The sequence below is a fragment of the Cyprinus carpio genome, chromosome A7 (genome assembly GCF_018340385.1).
Source record: "Cyprinus carpio isolate SPL01 chromosome A7, ASM1834038v1, whole genome shotgun sequence".
NCBI classification, from domain to species: domain Eukaryota; kingdom Metazoa; phylum Chordata; class Actinopteri; order Cypriniformes; family Cyprinidae; genus Cyprinus; species Cyprinus carpio.
Window position 1 is genome coordinate 10,532,291 of NC_056578.1, and position 18,154 is coordinate 10,550,444.

Genomic DNA, 18,154 nt, shown 5'->3' on the forward strand with positions numbered 1-18,154 from the left:
CAAAGACATAATTTGAACATATTATCTTTTGTGTCATGTAACACAATGTTTTTTTTCATGACTGTTTCCATATTAGAAATAAACTGAACTGATTCTCTGAGAAGTACATGGCATTTACTTTTTTCAAACTCATGTCTTGCAAATTAGGTTTAATAACTGAATTAGGCAGAAATGAGAAATGCATACACATTTCAGAGATTAAAATGTTCTCAACTCATATTTATTCCATAACAGAGTGGGGATTGGATAGATGTTCTTCGGGACACAAACACATTTTAAAAATACATTAAATCAATGAATAAACATGTTCGACAATACAATTTTCCTTTAGGAAAAATACACACACTAATTATACAAAAAACAAGGGTATGTAAGCCCAGAACATGCTGAACCTACAGGGTGGTATTTTGTATTGTGCAGGAAACATTTTCGTAACCAACAAATTTGGTGATTTTTCTGATGTGGGCCTCTAATTTAGTGAATGTCCAAGCAAAATCTATTAGAGGAATCAGAAATAACAATGAGAATATATGCTTTAACTTCACATGAAAACAATGCAAGTATTTAAAAGATGCAACAAGACTAATATTTCATCAGTAAATAAGTCACTACTTTATTATTATATAAACATACGAAATATGACTGTAACATGAAAAAGATCAAAATGTAATAGAATGTACAGTACTTAGAACAGCTATTTAGAATAATTGTGATTTGCAAGTTTTGAACATTCATTTTCTCATCAACATGAATATAATATAGCAACAAACTAGACAGAGATAGATGTTCTTGGAAAGTATTTCAAATTACACTTACTTAGACAATTAGACAAAATAGACTTACTTGGATAGAGGAGGATGTCTCAATTCAGTGAGCTTTCAGTATAGACGTGAAAGAAACTGTGATTAGACAACTATTACTATTAAACATATAATAGGCAACTTTTAATAAAACATAAATACAGATAAGAATGCACTTACCTGCAGAGTGTCTCTGTTTTTTTTTTTTTTTATGTTGCTTGACTATGATAAATATTACTGCAGAAATTATGTTTAAAGACACTAAAATGAGAGTCACTGGATTTGTAATGTTCTGATCTGCAAAGCATGCATTGCACATGGTTATGTTTTTAAAGTACCAGCACAACATTCATGAACATTTAATAAAATCAATGCTCTGTATATTACCTGTGTCAGCGATAGTCAGTTTAGTTCCATGTCCAATGATTATTTCTCCATCTGCATCCATGGCACAGTAGTAGGTACCAGTATAAGAGAGTGTGAGGATCCTCATTGTGAAGTTATAGACACATGTTTACAATCTATCTACAACAAGCTATCATTATAAAATAAGCATCTTTGTGGCCATCTATAATTCTAGACAGAGATTCTCCTGAGCTTTGCATAGACATTTTGTGCACAGCCCTCCATAAATTACTTGTTATCATCAGAAATGTCCAGGACTGAAATACAATGCAGTGAACTTATTCACGCCACAATAGTAAGTTGCTACATCCTCTTGAGTCATTCTGAAAATGTTTATATGAAAAGTTCCATTCCCCATTGTCTGAGGCGTCCATCATCAAAGCCTTTTAGAAAATGGACATTGTTCCTATATTAGGACATTGCTATTGGCTTCGGCTTCTTTCCTAATAGTTGCTTGTACAATGAGATTAAAATCTTTTTTGAGAAAATGACATTCTATTGTCACACTGTCTCCAATTTGGCTTGTTGCACAGGTTTTGATTGGTTAATAGCTTGGGCTGTAAAACAACCTAAATTTAAAAAGTAAATAAAAAATGCAATGAAATAAAAGTCCATTCTTAACAATATATTTGAGAAGAAGATGAACAATATATGCCTACCACAAAAAGCAAGGATGATTGCACTGACAGCATGCATCTTTTCTAAGCATTTGCTCATTGTGAAGACTGAGAGACACAGGCCACCAAAAGGAAAATGTTGTTTGAGCTGATTGGTAGATGTTGTCAGATGGCAGAGTTGCCTTTCATTGGTTAACCAAGCAGCCCCCTTTATTTAGGACACATTTTGACAACATACTTTAAACCCACTGGTGGAAGGTGTGTTATTATATATTTATAACAATACAATTTTATTCTAAACCTAAACTAATCTTAACAAACTCTGTACAGTATGTATCATTTCAAAACACTGAGAATCTAGTTTCTATATATTTTGATTGAAATGAGATTTGAAAAAAAGTAATTTATGAATTTGTGACAAAGTACTAATGAGTGGTGACTACAGACTTTTATTTTGAAAATAGCAATGCTAATGTACAATCCTAAAAGTTTGGTAGAAACCTCTGTTAGTTTTGCCAAGAGTTTTGAGAAGAAAAAAGCTTTAATTATTAATTAAATAAAATATTACTTCCTATATAACTTCTAAATACAATGTCTGCTTCATGAATTCTGTGAATAGAATGGAAATATATGATTTTGATTGCTGCAGTCATGTGAAAAGTGGGTGCATCCATATGCTGTGGATTGCCAGTGGAGCTTGCAGGTTATAGTAGAAAAGTTTGGACTGTGCTTTAACAAATTCAACCTGAAAGCTTTTTTTTTTTTTTTTCGATATCAACCTCAAATTTGGAACATTAATTGTTTACATTTATGACTGATTTTATAGCAGTTTTAGGGTGCAACATGTTTTATAAAGTATATAATTTATGTACAATATAAAAATTTACAATTTCGTAAACTTATGTGCTCTAAAGCATTCAACATTTACAACAATTCAAAGGGATCATGACGTTTTTTTTTGGTTTGTTTTATTATGTTCCCTCAGGTGCAATTATAATATTACTATAGTTTTTTGGACAAAAAAACTTACAAATTTAGTGATTTATGACCTTTTTTAGGATTTGTCAAATTCTAACAGTTATTTTAAAGGAAATTAGAAGTTAACTTGTTTAAGATTATGCTTAGATTATAGCTAAGCATAGCTAGATTATGCACTTTAGAAAAAGAATGTTTGTGATAACGTAAATAAATTGAATGAAGTATGACATTCAAATAGGAAAACAAGAGGTTATAAAAAAAAAGGCCAGACGTACTTATCTGGAATAAAAGTGACAGACTAACCATCTGAATAATGATATTTTACAAACTTTGCATTACATATATGTATTCTTAATTTTTACACTTAGTTTTGAGGTTGTGGTGGCCTGTTTTTGTTCTATAATGATAAGCTACAACAATGAACCTTTAGGAAACTTTGAAAAATAGGCCACTTTGTGTTCCATCCTGTCTTTGAAACCACATGATGTTTCTCTCTTAGTAACTGGTTCTTGTGGGCACATACAAGGGTCTCTACAGCTCATTAAATATAAATGCATATTTGCCTCTGACCCCATTACAAGAAGACAAGCAAGAAAAGTACCAGAAATACTGGATGGTATTATTATTATGTTCTGATCCCTTCCGCTTTGACATATTCATTCTTAAAGGTTTTCTTTTATGGCAATGTTTTTTTAATGTGTGTTTTTGTATGTGGTGTATTATGAATGTTTCTGTGATGTTTAATTGAAGTATAAGGTATAGATCATTTACAGTAATATGCAATTTTGAAAATGCCTATTTTGAGAGGAAGCAGAAGCACGCTTTTTTTCTTGCCTGCAATTGAGCTGCTGGTTCCCTCCCCCTTTTCCAGACCAGGGCTGTGCCTTTACAGCTCGTACGTCAGATACTCTGATAAAAACCATTTGTTTGGTGTTGATTATCATGTCTATCGCACTGAAATCATGTGTTTTAACCTTTCATTGGTTAACATAGCAGCCCCCTTTATTTAGGACACATTTTGAAACCATACTTTAAACCCACTGGTGAAAGGTGTGTTATTATATATTTATAACAATAAAATTTTATTCTAAACCTAAACTAATCTTAACAAACTACTGTACAGTATGTATCATTTCAAAACACACTGATAATCTATTTTTTATATATTTTGATTGACATGAGATAGCAAAAGTAGTTTATGAATTTGTGACAAAGTACTAATGAGTGGTGACTACAGACTTTTATTTTGAAAATAGCAATGCTAATGTACAATCCTAAAAGTTTGGTAGAAACCTCTGTTAGTTTTGCCAAGAGTTTTGAGGTAAAAAAAAAAAGCTCTAAAAATATTTAGGATATAAAGAAATATCAGTAGATTCTCTATTTACATCTGAGTTAACTATTTCGTCCGCATGTCCTTTATGTGTCCATGTTGTGCATGTTGGAGGTTGAAATCAAATAAAATATTGCCATACTTCCTATATAAGTTCTAAATACAATGTCTGCTTCCTGAATTCTGTGAATTTAAGTTTATATAAGTTTAAAATTCTGATATAGGGTTTTCTGAGCGCACACATCTGAAGCATGTGCACAGAAAGTGCTGCCACACGGCATGTGAGCACTAAACTAAGAAAGGTTAGCATGCTTTGCTCAAACTTTTCCCATGGCCCTAGAACTGGTACACCGTTGTTGCTTGCGAAGACAGAATGATGGCGCCATGGGTGGAAATGTGCAGATTAAGGGGCAGTGATATTATAACAAGATTCCTTAGCCACAGAGGGAGCGAAATCTGACGCCCTCATTTTTTCAGACGCTTGCAGGAAAAAGCTTACCGAAACAAAGTTACTGGGATAATCTTTTTCACATCTCCTGGTTTGGTAGATGGACCCCGATTATAGCACTTAAAACCTTTAAATGATTCCAAGTTGTGCTTTAGTTTGAGTGCATATAAGTTTTAATATTGATCAGGGCCAGTTTTAATAATATCAGTTGAATATTGATCAGGGACTATAAACTAAACAGCTACTAAAACAGGAACTGTAAAGTAGAAGTGCAATTTTTATAATAATGTTGCAAAATAGACTGAAAGCAGGAAAGTATATTTTGCAGGAGTGAAGTATCTGTCCAGGTTAAGCAGCTCCAACTACAAATTGCCTTCACCCCTATTAAGGAGCTTAACAACCTACATAGTAAAACATTAGGTTTTGTCATTATTATAAAAAAAAAGTCTTCAACAACTGTGCTGCAGTTCGAAACAATATGTGAATGACAAGAAATAGCTTAGCTTTCTTCAGTGATGTCTGACATTTGACATTTAAGGCTGGAGTAAATAGTATCCTTTCTCGTCATTCTTCGCTCAATCAACGAACTTTCTCCACTGGCATTGTTTTCAGGGAATTGTAGGGTTGTGTAGTTTAGGTTCAGACTATCTTGATTCTGTGAGGGGGGAAAAGGGGAGGAATTTGCTGAATGCACATAGCAACTTTTAGCACAGCAACTTTATCTGCTGTGTTCCTATAGCTCAATCCTTTGATCATTGCAGTAGCAGCACTATGGTCATGGGTTAAATTCCCAGTAAATGCATGAACTGCTAAATGTATACTTTAAATGCAATGTAAGTTTTATTAGAAGGGCATGAATGTAAACACTACACTGTCAAAATAAATGATTAAGAGATTCTGACTTACATGAGAAGAACTGACATCAGGCTCTGCTGTGTCTGGTGGAGAAGGGTCAGAAACAAATTAAAACTTGCTTTTTAGTGCCAGGAAAGTAAAACAAGGAAGTAAAAAAAAGAAATAATAGGGTTAAAACAACTGAGCCCTTTATATCATAACTGAAATGTACCTGCATGCAATTCACTCTGTCTTCTCAGTCTTTTACATAGCAGTATGTTGATTATTCCACTCAAGAGCAAAACGAGAGTATTGAAGACAAACACCACATGGTAAGGCCAGTTCTGATATCCTAAAGCATGGGGAAGCATTTTGTTTATGCAAATGAATAAGCCAGAAGATGAGTAATGTACAAGAAACAAATAACAGCAAAAAAAAAAAAAAAAAAAAAAAAATATATATATATATATATATATATATATATATTTTTGTGTGTGTGTGTGTGTGTGTGTGTGTGTGTGTGTGTGTTGAATCTCAAAATGATTATTGGCAAAGCAGTTAAAGTTCTGAACATATTCAATTATAATATATAAAAAATAAATATAAGAATTAGCATCCTACGTTCATGAGGCATTTTTCCTTTGCTAAATTCTTGTAATACAATAACCTATCCATTTTAGTAGTAATCACTGAAGTAGTTCTTACCTTTACAAGGGAGACTTAAATTTCCACAAATGGTTTGGTTACTCCGCATGCATTGATAATGTAAGGATCCTGCTGAACTTTCAGTACTAAAAATGAAGCCATCATGTTCTTGTATATTATATAAGCTTGCATCACATTTTACAACTTTACATGTTTCAGAAACATTCGCATTCATTTTTCACCTACAGAGGAAACCACAAAATAGGTATGTTATAATAAATATTTCTGCAATACTCAAGTACTAATAGTGTAACATGGATCAAGAGGGAATTAGCTTACATATGTTGAGTAGGAAGAGTGCCAACAAGACCACTTCTCACATGATCAGAGTTCTCAGAGATCTAAGGGGGCCAGGCTTCGAACAGTGCCTTATATAGACCACCACATACAAATAGATAAAATCACCTTTCCCCTCAAGAGGTGCTGTCATTAGTGTGTGAAAGTCTGTTGGGTTTTAGCATTGGTGGTGAGGTATTTATTTTTAAGATGTCAATTTTTGTGGTGCTCAAGAAACAAAGACAATGATACATTATGCATGCTATGATGTTATTAGTAGTAGTGGTATATTTTAAGTTGACTAGTTATAGGATTTTGGGATTATTTTCTTCAGGTTTGGTATCTAAGGCTAAGCAGTATTTCTGTGACCGCTCATATCAAAGAAATTAATACGATATACATAATAAAATGCCATAGCAAACAAATATCTATAAAGCAAAAGTGAATTTAATATCAAAAATCTAAGGAAACAGAAAATATTAAGCTATATATAATGATATAATAAATTTTTTTTTTTCAAAATAGGAGTCAAGCAAGGAAGGAAATGTCAAAGGCAACATGTTTTAATGGCAAGGATTTTTTTTTTTTTTTGTTCCAACATGAATGCAGACTCAATCTTCAATCAGCAGCCATTATAACTGCAGTGCTGGCTTTGATTATATCTTGTTTTATTAGTTTATCATGCTTTATGCATTTGCACATTTGGATCACTCACAGAAAGTACAGAAAACATGTTTGGGTTTTCCAGTAGTTCATCTGTTAGGACTTGATCTGTGAATAGACATCGGTGTGCTGGGAAATGTTGTATTGCTTAGCACCTCTAGAGGGCTGTGATTTCCTAGGCACCTTCAACAAAACCACTTCTCACATGATCAGAGTTCTCAGAGATCTAAGGGGGGACAAGCTTTGAACAGTGCCTTATATAGACCACCATATAGACAGAATCACCTTTTACCTCAAGAGGAGCTTGTTTGGCTTTAGCATTGGTGGTGAGGCTACAAACACCCACACCTGATAAATTATAAAGTCTATGGCCTAGAAAGTTCCTGGTGCAGTCATCCAATATCAGAGTAAAATACCTTCAAAAATGTCCTAATTTATAAGTCAGTAATATGTATTTAAAGGAAATACATGTTGCTTTGAAGTTTGTTCTTTTGAGGTCAGTATTTCAATTAAAATACAAATTCAAATGTAAATCCTCAGTTGGTGGAATGTTTTGCACTATGATAAATCACAGGTCAGATTTCACCAGTATCATGCAGTAATTTTGCAATCAACATTAAATGCTAATATTTCATTTTCCAGTATAGAAAATAATTGTTTTCATTTCCATTTTGGAGGGCTCTTTAAACCATGAGATGGACTTAAATTTTCACTGTGTGGTCTGGACAGTCACTAGTAGGTGAAGGGTTTGGTACTGTGCCATCAGCCAGTCAGCATTTATGTATCATCATCAATAATAAAAAATAAATAAAAAAATAGCAGGACAGCTTGTCAAATAGAGCAATATTCACAAAACCCCAGCTGTCTCAGTTGTTTTCAGTTGTCTTTTCACATAAACTAGGATAAGGGAAAGTATTTAAAATATACCTCTAAGAATAACTGGCCTGATAGCAATGTGTTAGCTTTGACTGTCCAGGCTAAGCAGTATTCTGTAACAACTTCATATAAAATAAAAGAATATTATATAAATAATAAAATGCAATAACAAAACAAAAATCTAAAATGCAAAAAATGTAAAAGGCAAAATATTTTAATAGCAAGATTTTTTTTAAATGCATTTGTTCCAATGTGAATGCAGACTCGATGATAACAGCTATATAATAGATATTTTATTGTATAATATTTTATAATAGATTTGATTGTATTTTGTACTGTTTAGTTCACCATGCTTTATGCATTGGCACATTTGGATCACTAAAGTACAGAAAACATGTTAAGGTTTTTCAGTGTTTCCTTTGTTAGGACCTGATCTGTGAATAGACATCGGTATGCTGGGAAATGTTGTGTTGTTTAGCACCTCTAGAGGGCTGTGATTTACTGCTGAAACTCACAGATGTGTAAGTCAATACATCTGTACCTCCAACCTGAAAAAGAAAGATTCTTGATCATTTCAAACATTTCTGTTGGTAAATCATCTGTTCATAAACTGTTACATATTTTTAAGGAAGGTAAACTTTAAATTATTGAAAAAATGTAACACTGAAAATGTTGGGAAACAAACAAAATATACAGTTGTTCAATACGTTCAGGAAACTTCTGAAATGGCATCAAAATGACATCAAATGTATCATTATAAATAAATAAAACTGTGATGATTTACCTGAGTACCTTCAGATGTCTCTTGATTACAAGATCTGTTGACTGACACAAAGTAAATGATTCAAAAGAGCTTTATAGTTTTGCAAATAAAACTAGGAATAGGATTTAAAGAAAAACTTGATACCTGATGATCTGCCTTGGTCTTTCCATTGCACAGCCACGAGTAAAATCATTATTATCATAGAAATTATGTTTGATGACACCAATATGAGAAAAAAAGGACTTGTTGTCAACTCGCTATCTGCAAAAAAAAAAAAAAATTATAATAAAATAAATAATAAAAAAAAAAAAAAAAAAAATAATAAAAATCTGTTTAAACATAAAAATACTTATTGGATGGAAGTCTTGTTAACTTAAAAAACAGCTATTTAGTTTGAAACATTGTATTAAAAAATACATTTGTATTACTTTTTTATACCAAAGTTATATACAAACTATTAGAGTGACGCAGTAGTGGACAGTATGTAAACAAATATTTATTTTGTTTAATAATTAAACATTAAGTTATTTATAATGTTTTTTCAAAAGGCATAAAAATTATACTGACATGATGAAATATTTATGATAACATTATAAAGAAACACACTGAATATAAGTATTAATAAACAGATTATGATTAACTTAATAGGGTTTAAGTCTTTACCAGGTGTTGAGCTGAATTCCAGATAAGTTCCATTTCCAAACATGATCTTGCCGCACACGAGTACAGCACAGTAGTAAGTACCAGCATCAGAAAGGCTTAGGTTCCTCTTTGCAAGGGTGTGAACGCAGGATTTAGTAGAATCATCTTTACAGATCTCTCCATGTTTCCTCATATCTCCATCAGTGTAAATGATGCCAGGACTGGATTCTTCTGCAGCGTCTCTGAACCAGTAAGCGTGGTGTCCTCTTTCACATTTCTCATCTACCGTTTGGACTCTACATGTGAGGGTAATGTTGTCTCCAATGTGAACTTTACCTGAAACAGGCTCCTGAAGAACCATTGTTGAGGAGTGCTCTTCTTTAAAGCAAACAAAAAGCCATTTAAAAGAAGTATATTATAACTTTTATAGTCTCTTCTTTAGAGACAATATTTATTAACATGATTTTAACATGAATATAACATATAATGGAAGTTCAAACATACCATTTAGCATCAAGAATGTTCCAGGTCCAAAATACAGTTCTCCTAAAGTTATCACTCCACAAAAGTATGTTGCTATATCTTCCTTTCTTGCCAAGGAAATATGTAAATGATAAATGCCTTTGCCTATAGTTACATTAAAACGACCATCATTATATCCATCAGTAAAATCAGCCTTTGGCAGGTAAATATAACTTTTTGAAATGATTTGAAGCTTCATTCCCATCTCCTGCTTGTACCACACCATATTGTTAAAATCTTGATTGGGTAAGTAGCACTCAATAGTGACATTATCACCCAGTTTAGAGGCTTGCAAACGTTTTGGCTGCTCAATGCTTTGTGCTCCAACGCAACCTGAATTGAAAAAGCAGTAAAATGTGTTACACAAACCTTATATGTAAAATTCATTTTAGGATTACTTTGGTTAAATGTCTGATAATAAATAAAAAATGATCAAATTTAACATTAATAAATAATTTGTCATAACCAGATGATCCTATTCATTAAACACAGTTAAAAGTCTGTGAAATGTACTTACAAACAAAGGTAAGGAGTAAAACTCTGCTCATGTTTCTTTGATTTGCTAGCAAAGAATAATATATGGCAATGTGCACAATCTAAAGTAACTTAATCAAATGGAAACTGATCCTGGATGTGATTGGTTATGCTCATATATTCTCATATGACAAATTCAAATTTCATTGGCTGTAGGTTTTGGGTGTAAGATGACACTCTCACAAGCAAAGGAAATGTATCTTCTTCTTATGAACATCAAAAATGAAAAAAAAAAAAGTAAAAATATGTAAAGTGGAAACTTTAAAGTTGCCGCTTTAAGTACTGAATAAAATGTTGTTGTCTTATTTTACAGCTATGATCAGTTTTCTCTTTGAATAACTTTTTTCTCTTTGAATAACTATTTAATTGTACATTTTAAATATATTTAAATTAAATTGGGGAAAAACAAAATAAATGAATTGTGTGCCTTAACTTGTTTAAAACCACAGCAGCTCTATGTGAGGGGGTGTTGCTTGGCCTGTGTAGATGAGGTTACTAGGCTTTGTAGGCTGTGTAGAGCTTAATCAAGCTTGTTTTTACATTCTTATTTTTTCTATTTACATTTACACAAGAAGTAGAGCTGGAGTCCTGTATTGTTCCACATGTCCTTGTCCATGGTGCTGAATCATGTTAACAGAGTTTATGGCTTCAACAAAATAATGCTTCAGTAGTTATGTACGTTACATTGATGACCACAATGTTATCAATTCCAGTAACAGAAAATAAGACCAATACTGAAGCTGAGATGTAATGATGGAGATTCAAATCAATCAACGATTCTAACCTCAAAGATATTCAGAAAAAGACTGACGTAAGGAAATCTGTGGGCCTTGAAGTCACTATGAGATCAAACCTGACAATTCCTATTTTTTATAGAATATTGTTGTGTTTATTATAAATGATTTATCCTTGCACATTATATTTTTAATTAAGATATTAAACTATAAAAAATAATCAAAATGAAATGAGCCAGTTCTTGCTTTTAAAAAAATAATTAAATACATATCAAAAGTGAACTTATTTAAGACTATGTAATACAACCTCAAAATTCATGTTTTGATTGATCGTCATTTATATTTTTAAAATGATGTGTATTTTCATCTCACATTCTAGAAAATCCTCAATTATATTGTCTTTGATCATGTGAGTCATACTTAACAGCAAATATAGAGTACATAAGTGCTTGCTTTTTGTGTTTTGGTTTAAAAGGTTACTGTATTGTGAAGCATTAGTAAAAACATTTGACCCTATTACTTTTCAAAAAGTTATTAAAAAAATGTGTGCAATTTAAGGGAAAAAGTTAGATGTTGTATTATGTTAGCATAGACAGATATTAATTTCATCTTGTATAAGTAATTAATTTTTTGGTGCATTGTTTTGATGTTTTTACTGTAAAACAGACCATTTGTTGACATTCCACCTTGAAGGCATGAGGACAATTGTCATACTTCTAAAAGTAACAGTTTTTACACTACACTTAAGCTTGTATGGAAACTTCTGACCACAGAAATGTGAACTCTGCTGGGGGCTTTCTAAATGCCTTTTTCTATTTTCATTCTTACAGGGTGGTTGCAAACTGAGAAATAGGTTGGGCTCAAAGTCCAAAACCACAAGTGCAAGTTGCATCAAGCCTGTGCAAACTACAAACAACAGAACAGTTGCTCACATTTCTTTTGTTCACAAAGGTCTTTTTGTTCCTCTAAATGTAAGGTAGGTTTATTAGCATGAATGCAATCCATAGATCAAATTCTTTCCTGCTTTAACAGCTTTGGTCTCACAATTGATTCAGGAGGATATTTTTGACTTGTTGCTTTTGAACTTTTAATTGTAGCTGTTTATTAAAACAGCTTTTCCACCTGCTATTTCCCCCAGAAAAAATAAAATCTTAATTTAAAAGTCTAATGAATAATTCATCTGCAATTTTTGTTATTATATACAGTGTACACAATTAATGTTGTTAATATACATAAATCTCAATTACAGCTGTGTGCAACAAAATTGATCTGTTCTCACATTATTTTAGACAGCTTTGTAGCATAGTTCTGTTATTTCCATAACCGTCACAGTTAGTTGTGAAGGAGGAGGAGCGTTTGTTAAAGTCTCGTGAGAATACTGCTTGGTAGATGATGTGGTTTTGTTGCTGTGAAAGAGGGTCAGTCTTGTGGTGGAAAACATCTAAACATTGATACATAAACATTCAAAAGCAAACAGCATGCTCTTGTGTAACTTTAAGCATAATCTAAACTTTCTGTTCTGAATCTAATTCATGTGCAAATATTACACATGATAGTAATTGTATAAATACATGTTATACTAACCAACAGACTTGTTTTAAGCCTTTTCTGTTTCCTGAATTATGCTGATACTTTTGTAATGTATTTTTAATTAAAAAAATTATCAGCATTACTAATGTAAATTACACGAAAAGCTCAATGTATAAGTTGGTCCGCTGATGTTCACCTCAGCAAAGCTAAATCTGCTCTGAACATCTACTTCCTCTTATTGACTACAGGAAATGCTTAAATTGTCTCCGCCTACTGTAGTAGGTCTCACATTTTTTCCTTATACAGAAGATAACTCCTCTTCTTTGAGGCTCATGGTTAGTGCTGCTAAAGTTTATTATTCTTTATTATTTAATTGCAAATTATTCATTTCACACTTCTCTAAATGTCAGCTAGTTGAATCTGAGTCTGAGTGAACGCAAAGGCAGTAAAGAGGCAACAATTGGGACAGATGGGACAATGGAAATGTAAATGGTGATCCTCAGAGGAAAAAACACACACATGAAGATTGCATAGTATTTATTACATAAATTTCGGATAAAAAAAGTAAATACAAAAAAAAAAAAAAAAAAAAAAACAATAAAAAAACCTGTTGCTGCTAATAGCCTTGTGGGCAGTGCACCGATATATAGGGCTGTTGCGCTCATGGGCCTTTCCCAACTGCACGTGATTTCTAACAACCTAGAAAAGTGGTGATGGTCTGGAGGTGAGGATCAACAAATAGACTATTGGGACATTTGGGAACCAAACAGGGTCACTGAAGAGTGTGGCATTGTAAGAAGATCTAATGCTAAACTGCACAATGCCCTGTTCTCTTGGCCTATAGCATTCTACTGTATGGAGGTCTTTGAGCCCATTCTGGTGCATCAGAATAAGACGTGGGATGAAGCCCTGAACTACTGCAGACAGAACTACATTGACCTGGTGAGTCTAAGATCTTAGATGAATATGGAAGAGGTGATAAAACCATAACATCCCAGACACCTTATGTGTGGACTGGTCTCCGCTTTATGGTTGGTCATTGGTTCTGGGTCAGTGGTAATTATCTTCAATATAAAGCCTGGTCTGTGGAGGGGGAACCCCAGTGCCCTGCTAGAAACCTGCGCTGTGGAGCTCTGGATAGGAGGAGGAATATTTGCCAAACCAAAGACTGTGAGGAGACACTCAACTTTGTCTGCCTTAGGAATCCATAAATGTTCTTCATATCACAAATTTTACATATTGTTCATATTTTGTAAATATTTGCAGTCACAAATAATGGCTTCATTTATAAGCAGCAATAACTTGACTCTCTTGATTGAATACCTACTGAAATTTGGAGTTTTTACCAAAATTGAAATGATCCGTTGTTTCCTTTTCTAGATTTGTCTTGGGTTTCTCTAAACATTTGTTAATCAAATATACAACTGACACTGATTGGCCTGTGCCTTTTTTATTGATTTATTTAAAAAATAAAATGGAGATGATAAAATAGAGATGATGTGGGTCTTATTGCTAGGGTTGCCTACTTCACATTGCCTAGTTGTGTCCAATGTTTCTACATTTTTCATGTACATGTTATGATGGCTTTCCTTCATGTTGTAGATCACAAAATAGCAATTGATTTACAGTTGAGATACAGGTAGTAATACTATTATATATATATATATATATATATATATATATATATACATACACACAATTAAAAATCTCACAATTGAGCCTTTTTTTAAGAAAAGGGATGAGTCAGAAGTATAAAATATTATATATGTTCATGTTTATTATTTCCCACCAAATCAGAGCGGGCTAATAACTGGCAATAAAACTGTAGTGAAAGCTTTATCGCTTGTACATGTTGTTTTATTACAATACACAGATACCAAGTTACCCAATTCAGCACAGTATTCACAGCACTCAAGGAACCAAAGAAGGAGCCAAAGAAGAATCCCCACCACCTCACCAGTGCCAGTCACAATCATGGAGGAGACCCTGCAGCTGCCATGGAATCCGGAGGGAATATGGAAGAGAGAGAGAAAAAAAAAAAAAACCTTTTGGGGACTTAAGAGTAATTTTTATGACCATAATTGAGTACTATATATAGTGTTACAATTTGTTACTTTAAATGTTAAAAGTAATTTTAATTCAAATACATTGGACGTTTTAACCAAGTCAGTGGAATTGTCAGTGTGATAGCGTGCCTTCTCCGGTTTAAATTTGAAGCTACAATAGAAATATGCTGTTTTGAATGAATGTTTTTTATGTCTATATAAAGTGGTTGCATATTGTTAAAACAAGTCATGGTAGTGATATCTTTGTAGCACTGACGACTCTATAAATCAGTGGCAAAGTAAAGCAAATGTCCGGCGAATATCGTACCTAAAACTAACTTTGCAGCACTAGAAAAGCTATTATTGCGGTGCCCGGGAGGTGACATGGTAGGTTCACTAAGTTTTGTCATGGCCACGACATAATAAATTGTGGGAAACTGATAATATGTCATGGCCACGAGATATTAATTTGTGGGAACGTCATATTAACTCATAGAACGTGATGTTATGTTCTGGCTACAAGACCATTTTGTCGAGGTAACCACATCCTTATGTTGTGGCTTCGAGATGCTATGTTCAGGGAACAACATCCATTTGTCATGGCCACGACTTCTTATGTTGAGGGAACAACATATTTTTCTCGTGGTCATGAGTTTAATGCGTAAACAAACCTGCGTGACCATAGCAACTTGAAATACTTGAAGGGTGACCTTTTGATTGGCCAGGGCTATACTGCATTTTTACTGGTCTCTTATTTAAAAAAAAAAAAAAAGCATTTAAGAATTGTGTAACATTATTGCTGAGTGAGCAAAAGGCATTACTGTGTAGATCATCTGTATAGAAATGACAGATTTTTTTTAATCTCTTTGGCCTGAACTTCAATCTATATAGATAACATCTTATTTATTTATTTATTTATTTAATGACCTGTGGCCTTGTAGCACGAAGCAAAATGAAGTTGCAGAGTTAGTTTGGAGTTGACAAAACCCAATAAAGCCAACCTGGTTAAGATCAGGTTCAATGGGCTCACAAAGCTCGATATAAACCTTCTCTCGCAACTCAGAGTTTGAACCAAGAACCAGATTGTGATTAACTCTGGAGAGCGTGCACCTGAACGTGTGACACGTGCAGCAAACAGCCAGTCACAGGGAATGTGTGGAAAGCTTCAGCATAGCGTCATTTGGATTCACTTCTCACAAGAGTCAGTGCAATTAACTTTTCTGCTGAAGATTAAGAGATTGTCTTATCAAAAATGTAATACCATTTAAATGGTATTACTTGTAAATCCATTGACAAGGCAGGAATAAACCCTTCTGCTGCACCAAAAGTTTGAAAGTGAAAGTCGTGACATTTTGCCAAGTATCGTACGCGGAACTGGTGCTCTGCATTTAACCCATCCAAGTGCACACACACAGCAGTGAGAAGTGAACACACCGTGAACACACACCCGGAGCAGTGGGCAGCTATATCCAGCGCCCGGGGAGCAACTGGCGGTTCAGTGCCTTGCTCAAGGGCACTTCAGCAATGGGTATTGAGGGCGGAAGAGAGCGCTGTTCATTCACTCCCCCCACCTACAACTCCTGCCAGCCCTGAGACTCAAACCTGCGGCCTTCGGGTTACAAGTCCAACTCTCTGACCATTAGGCCACAGCTGCCTCTGTGCACAATTAATATAACATAAATTTGGAGAAAAAAAAAAAAAAAAAAAAAAAAAAAAATATATCTATATATATATATATATATATATATATATATATATATATATATTATATATATATATATATATATATATATATATATATAATATATATATATATATATATAAATACAAAGCTTAAAATGAATTGCCATATGAATATATTATATGAATTATAAACAATTACTATTAATATAATATAAATATAATAAATAAGTAGCTGCAAAAGTCGGCCCATTTAGTCTCTAAAATTCTTTGACTGTAACCATCTTTTATTTGGAGTGAGAGATACGGGGGAGTGGCTCCATTGGATCAGATATATGTCACTTTGCTAACAGCTGATTGGTACAGTTTGGGTTTGTGATCTCTAACCCAGAAAAAAAGCAGGGTAGTTAACATGGCGATAAAACCAACCCACCTTCTTGAGCCCAAAAACTTAGAGTTTGCTCAAACTAAACGTGAACTTACGTGGGTAAAAACTGAAACCAGCTTCGTGCTACAGGCCACTGGACAGATGCACAGACATACTGCAGAAAGTGTAATCATGACCTGCCCACTGCCAATAAAGAAGAGGCAACATTGAGTTTGTCAGTCTTGTATTTGTCTGAGCAGGTTTGAGGGTTCTGTAAACATTTGTTCCTAAAATACAAAACTTTTACTCTCTAAGCATGACATTAATGCTCAGTGAACACAAAAGCGGTGAAGAGGCAACACTTGACAGATGGAACAACGGAAATTCAAATAGTGTTGGGGGGGGGGGGGACAAGATGAGAAGTGCATTGTATTGATTCACTGTAAATTACAAAAACATAAAAAAATGAAGGAATAATAATCAATCTGATGAATAATAATCAAACAACATTATAACAAGAAAAATTTATATAATTATTCATTGCTTTGGCTGGACAACCTTAGCTACAATATCTGAATCAGAAAACTAAGCTAATGCCTAAAAAGACATGTAAAAGATGCAAAAATAAAATTTGCCAGCCAAACAAAACAAAACTCCCAAACGTAATCGTTTCACAAAAGTACCCCCTAATTATAATGGCTACTTTGCCCATGGAGGAACATGTTTTTTTCTTTTTTATCTTTGCAAACTTTATGGGGACAAATTTGCATATTCTGTTTTTCAGAAATCACTTCACTGACTAGGTTTCAGTTAATGTTGCTTTTCTTCTTTCAGAACATTTGCTACACAAATACTCTAAAAGCCTGACCATTTGGTTGGTCAGTGCCTTAGTTTTTTTTTTTTTTTTGGTCTAAAAAAAACAACAACAACAACAACAACCTTTATCACTGAGCACACGCAAAGGTAGCACTGTGCACAGCTTTTTATCTTTCATATTTCAGAATTTGTGCTGTTAAACAATGTTTATCCAAGATTTTAATGGCCTTGCTAAACCACGTTTGTCTACTTAAAAAAAATATGCATGGTTTTGGTCAAATTTGTGTACATTATTCCCATATTTGCATATGTGTGGATGTGTCAGGTGAATGGCTAAGGACTATATTCACACTTTCCAGCAGCACATAAAATTTGTATACCCTTTTTAGAATTATTACATTATTAAACATTTCACTGGGCAAAGGAAAAAAAAAACCACAAACATGGCCTGACTGCTTACCTATTGAAAATAGTGCACCTAATTTGAATAGATCAGCTGTTTGCTTTAAATCAGACATGTGTATGGTTTCTGTATACATTTGTTAATAAAGTACATGACTGACAAGCTGGTGTTCTGCGCCTTTTTTAT

The 18,154-nt window shown here is 33.4% G+C and overlaps 1 protein-coding gene and 1 long non-coding RNA gene across 4 annotated transcripts; one reads left to right on the plus strand and one right to left on the minus strand.

Annotated features, from left to right (window-relative positions):
• Positions 1-3,605: 3,605 nt before the first annotated feature.
• On the minus strand, positions 3,606-10,469 carry LOC109077903. Of its 3 annotated transcripts, none has more exons than XM_042759575.1 (10): positions 10,377-10,469; positions 9,842-10,192; positions 9,359-9,712; positions 8,840-8,956; positions 8,717-8,757; positions 6,397-8,480; positions 6,118-6,299; positions 5,645-5,764; positions 5,485-5,516; positions 3,606-5,233 (listed from the first exon to the last, which is right to left on the minus strand). In XM_042759575.1, exons 1-6 carry the CDS (start codon positions 10,405-10,407, stop codon positions 8,355-8,357), a joined length of 1,020 nt encoding a protein of 339 aa, XP_042615509.1. In that variant the 5' UTR covers positions 10,408-10,469; the 3' UTR covers positions 3,606-5,233; positions 5,485-5,516; positions 5,645-5,764; positions 6,118-6,299; positions 6,397-8,354. The 3 variants fall into 3 exon arrangements, with proteins under 3 accessions (XP_042615509.1, XP_042615510.1, XP_042615508.1); XM_042759576.1 differs by having other exon boundaries at positions 8,717-8,750; positions 9,359-9,715; XM_042759574.1 differs by having other exon boundaries at positions 9,359-9,715.
• Positions 10,470-11,924: 1,455 nt separating this feature from the next.
• LOC109077935 lies at positions 11,925-15,012 on the plus strand. The gene is made up of 3 exons (XR_006160408.1): positions 11,925-12,103; positions 13,502-13,599; positions 14,531-15,012. It is a non-coding gene; the product is annotated as an uncharacterized LOC109077935 (long non-coding RNA).
• Positions 15,013-18,154: the final 3,142 nt, after the last annotated feature.

Coding starts and splice junctions, on each gene's coding strand:
- LOC109077903 (XM_042759574.1), bottom strand. CDS start 10,407: ATGAGCAGAGTTTTACTCCTTACCTTTGTTT. Junction 10,193..10,376: donor TTTACTCCTTACCTTTGTTT/GTAAGTACATTT, acceptor TTTTCAATTCAG/GTTGCGTTGGAGCACAAAGC. Junction 8,481..8,716: donor AGACATCTGAAGGTACTCAG/GTAAATCATCAC, acceptor TTTCTTTTTCAG/GTTGGAGGTACAGATGTATT.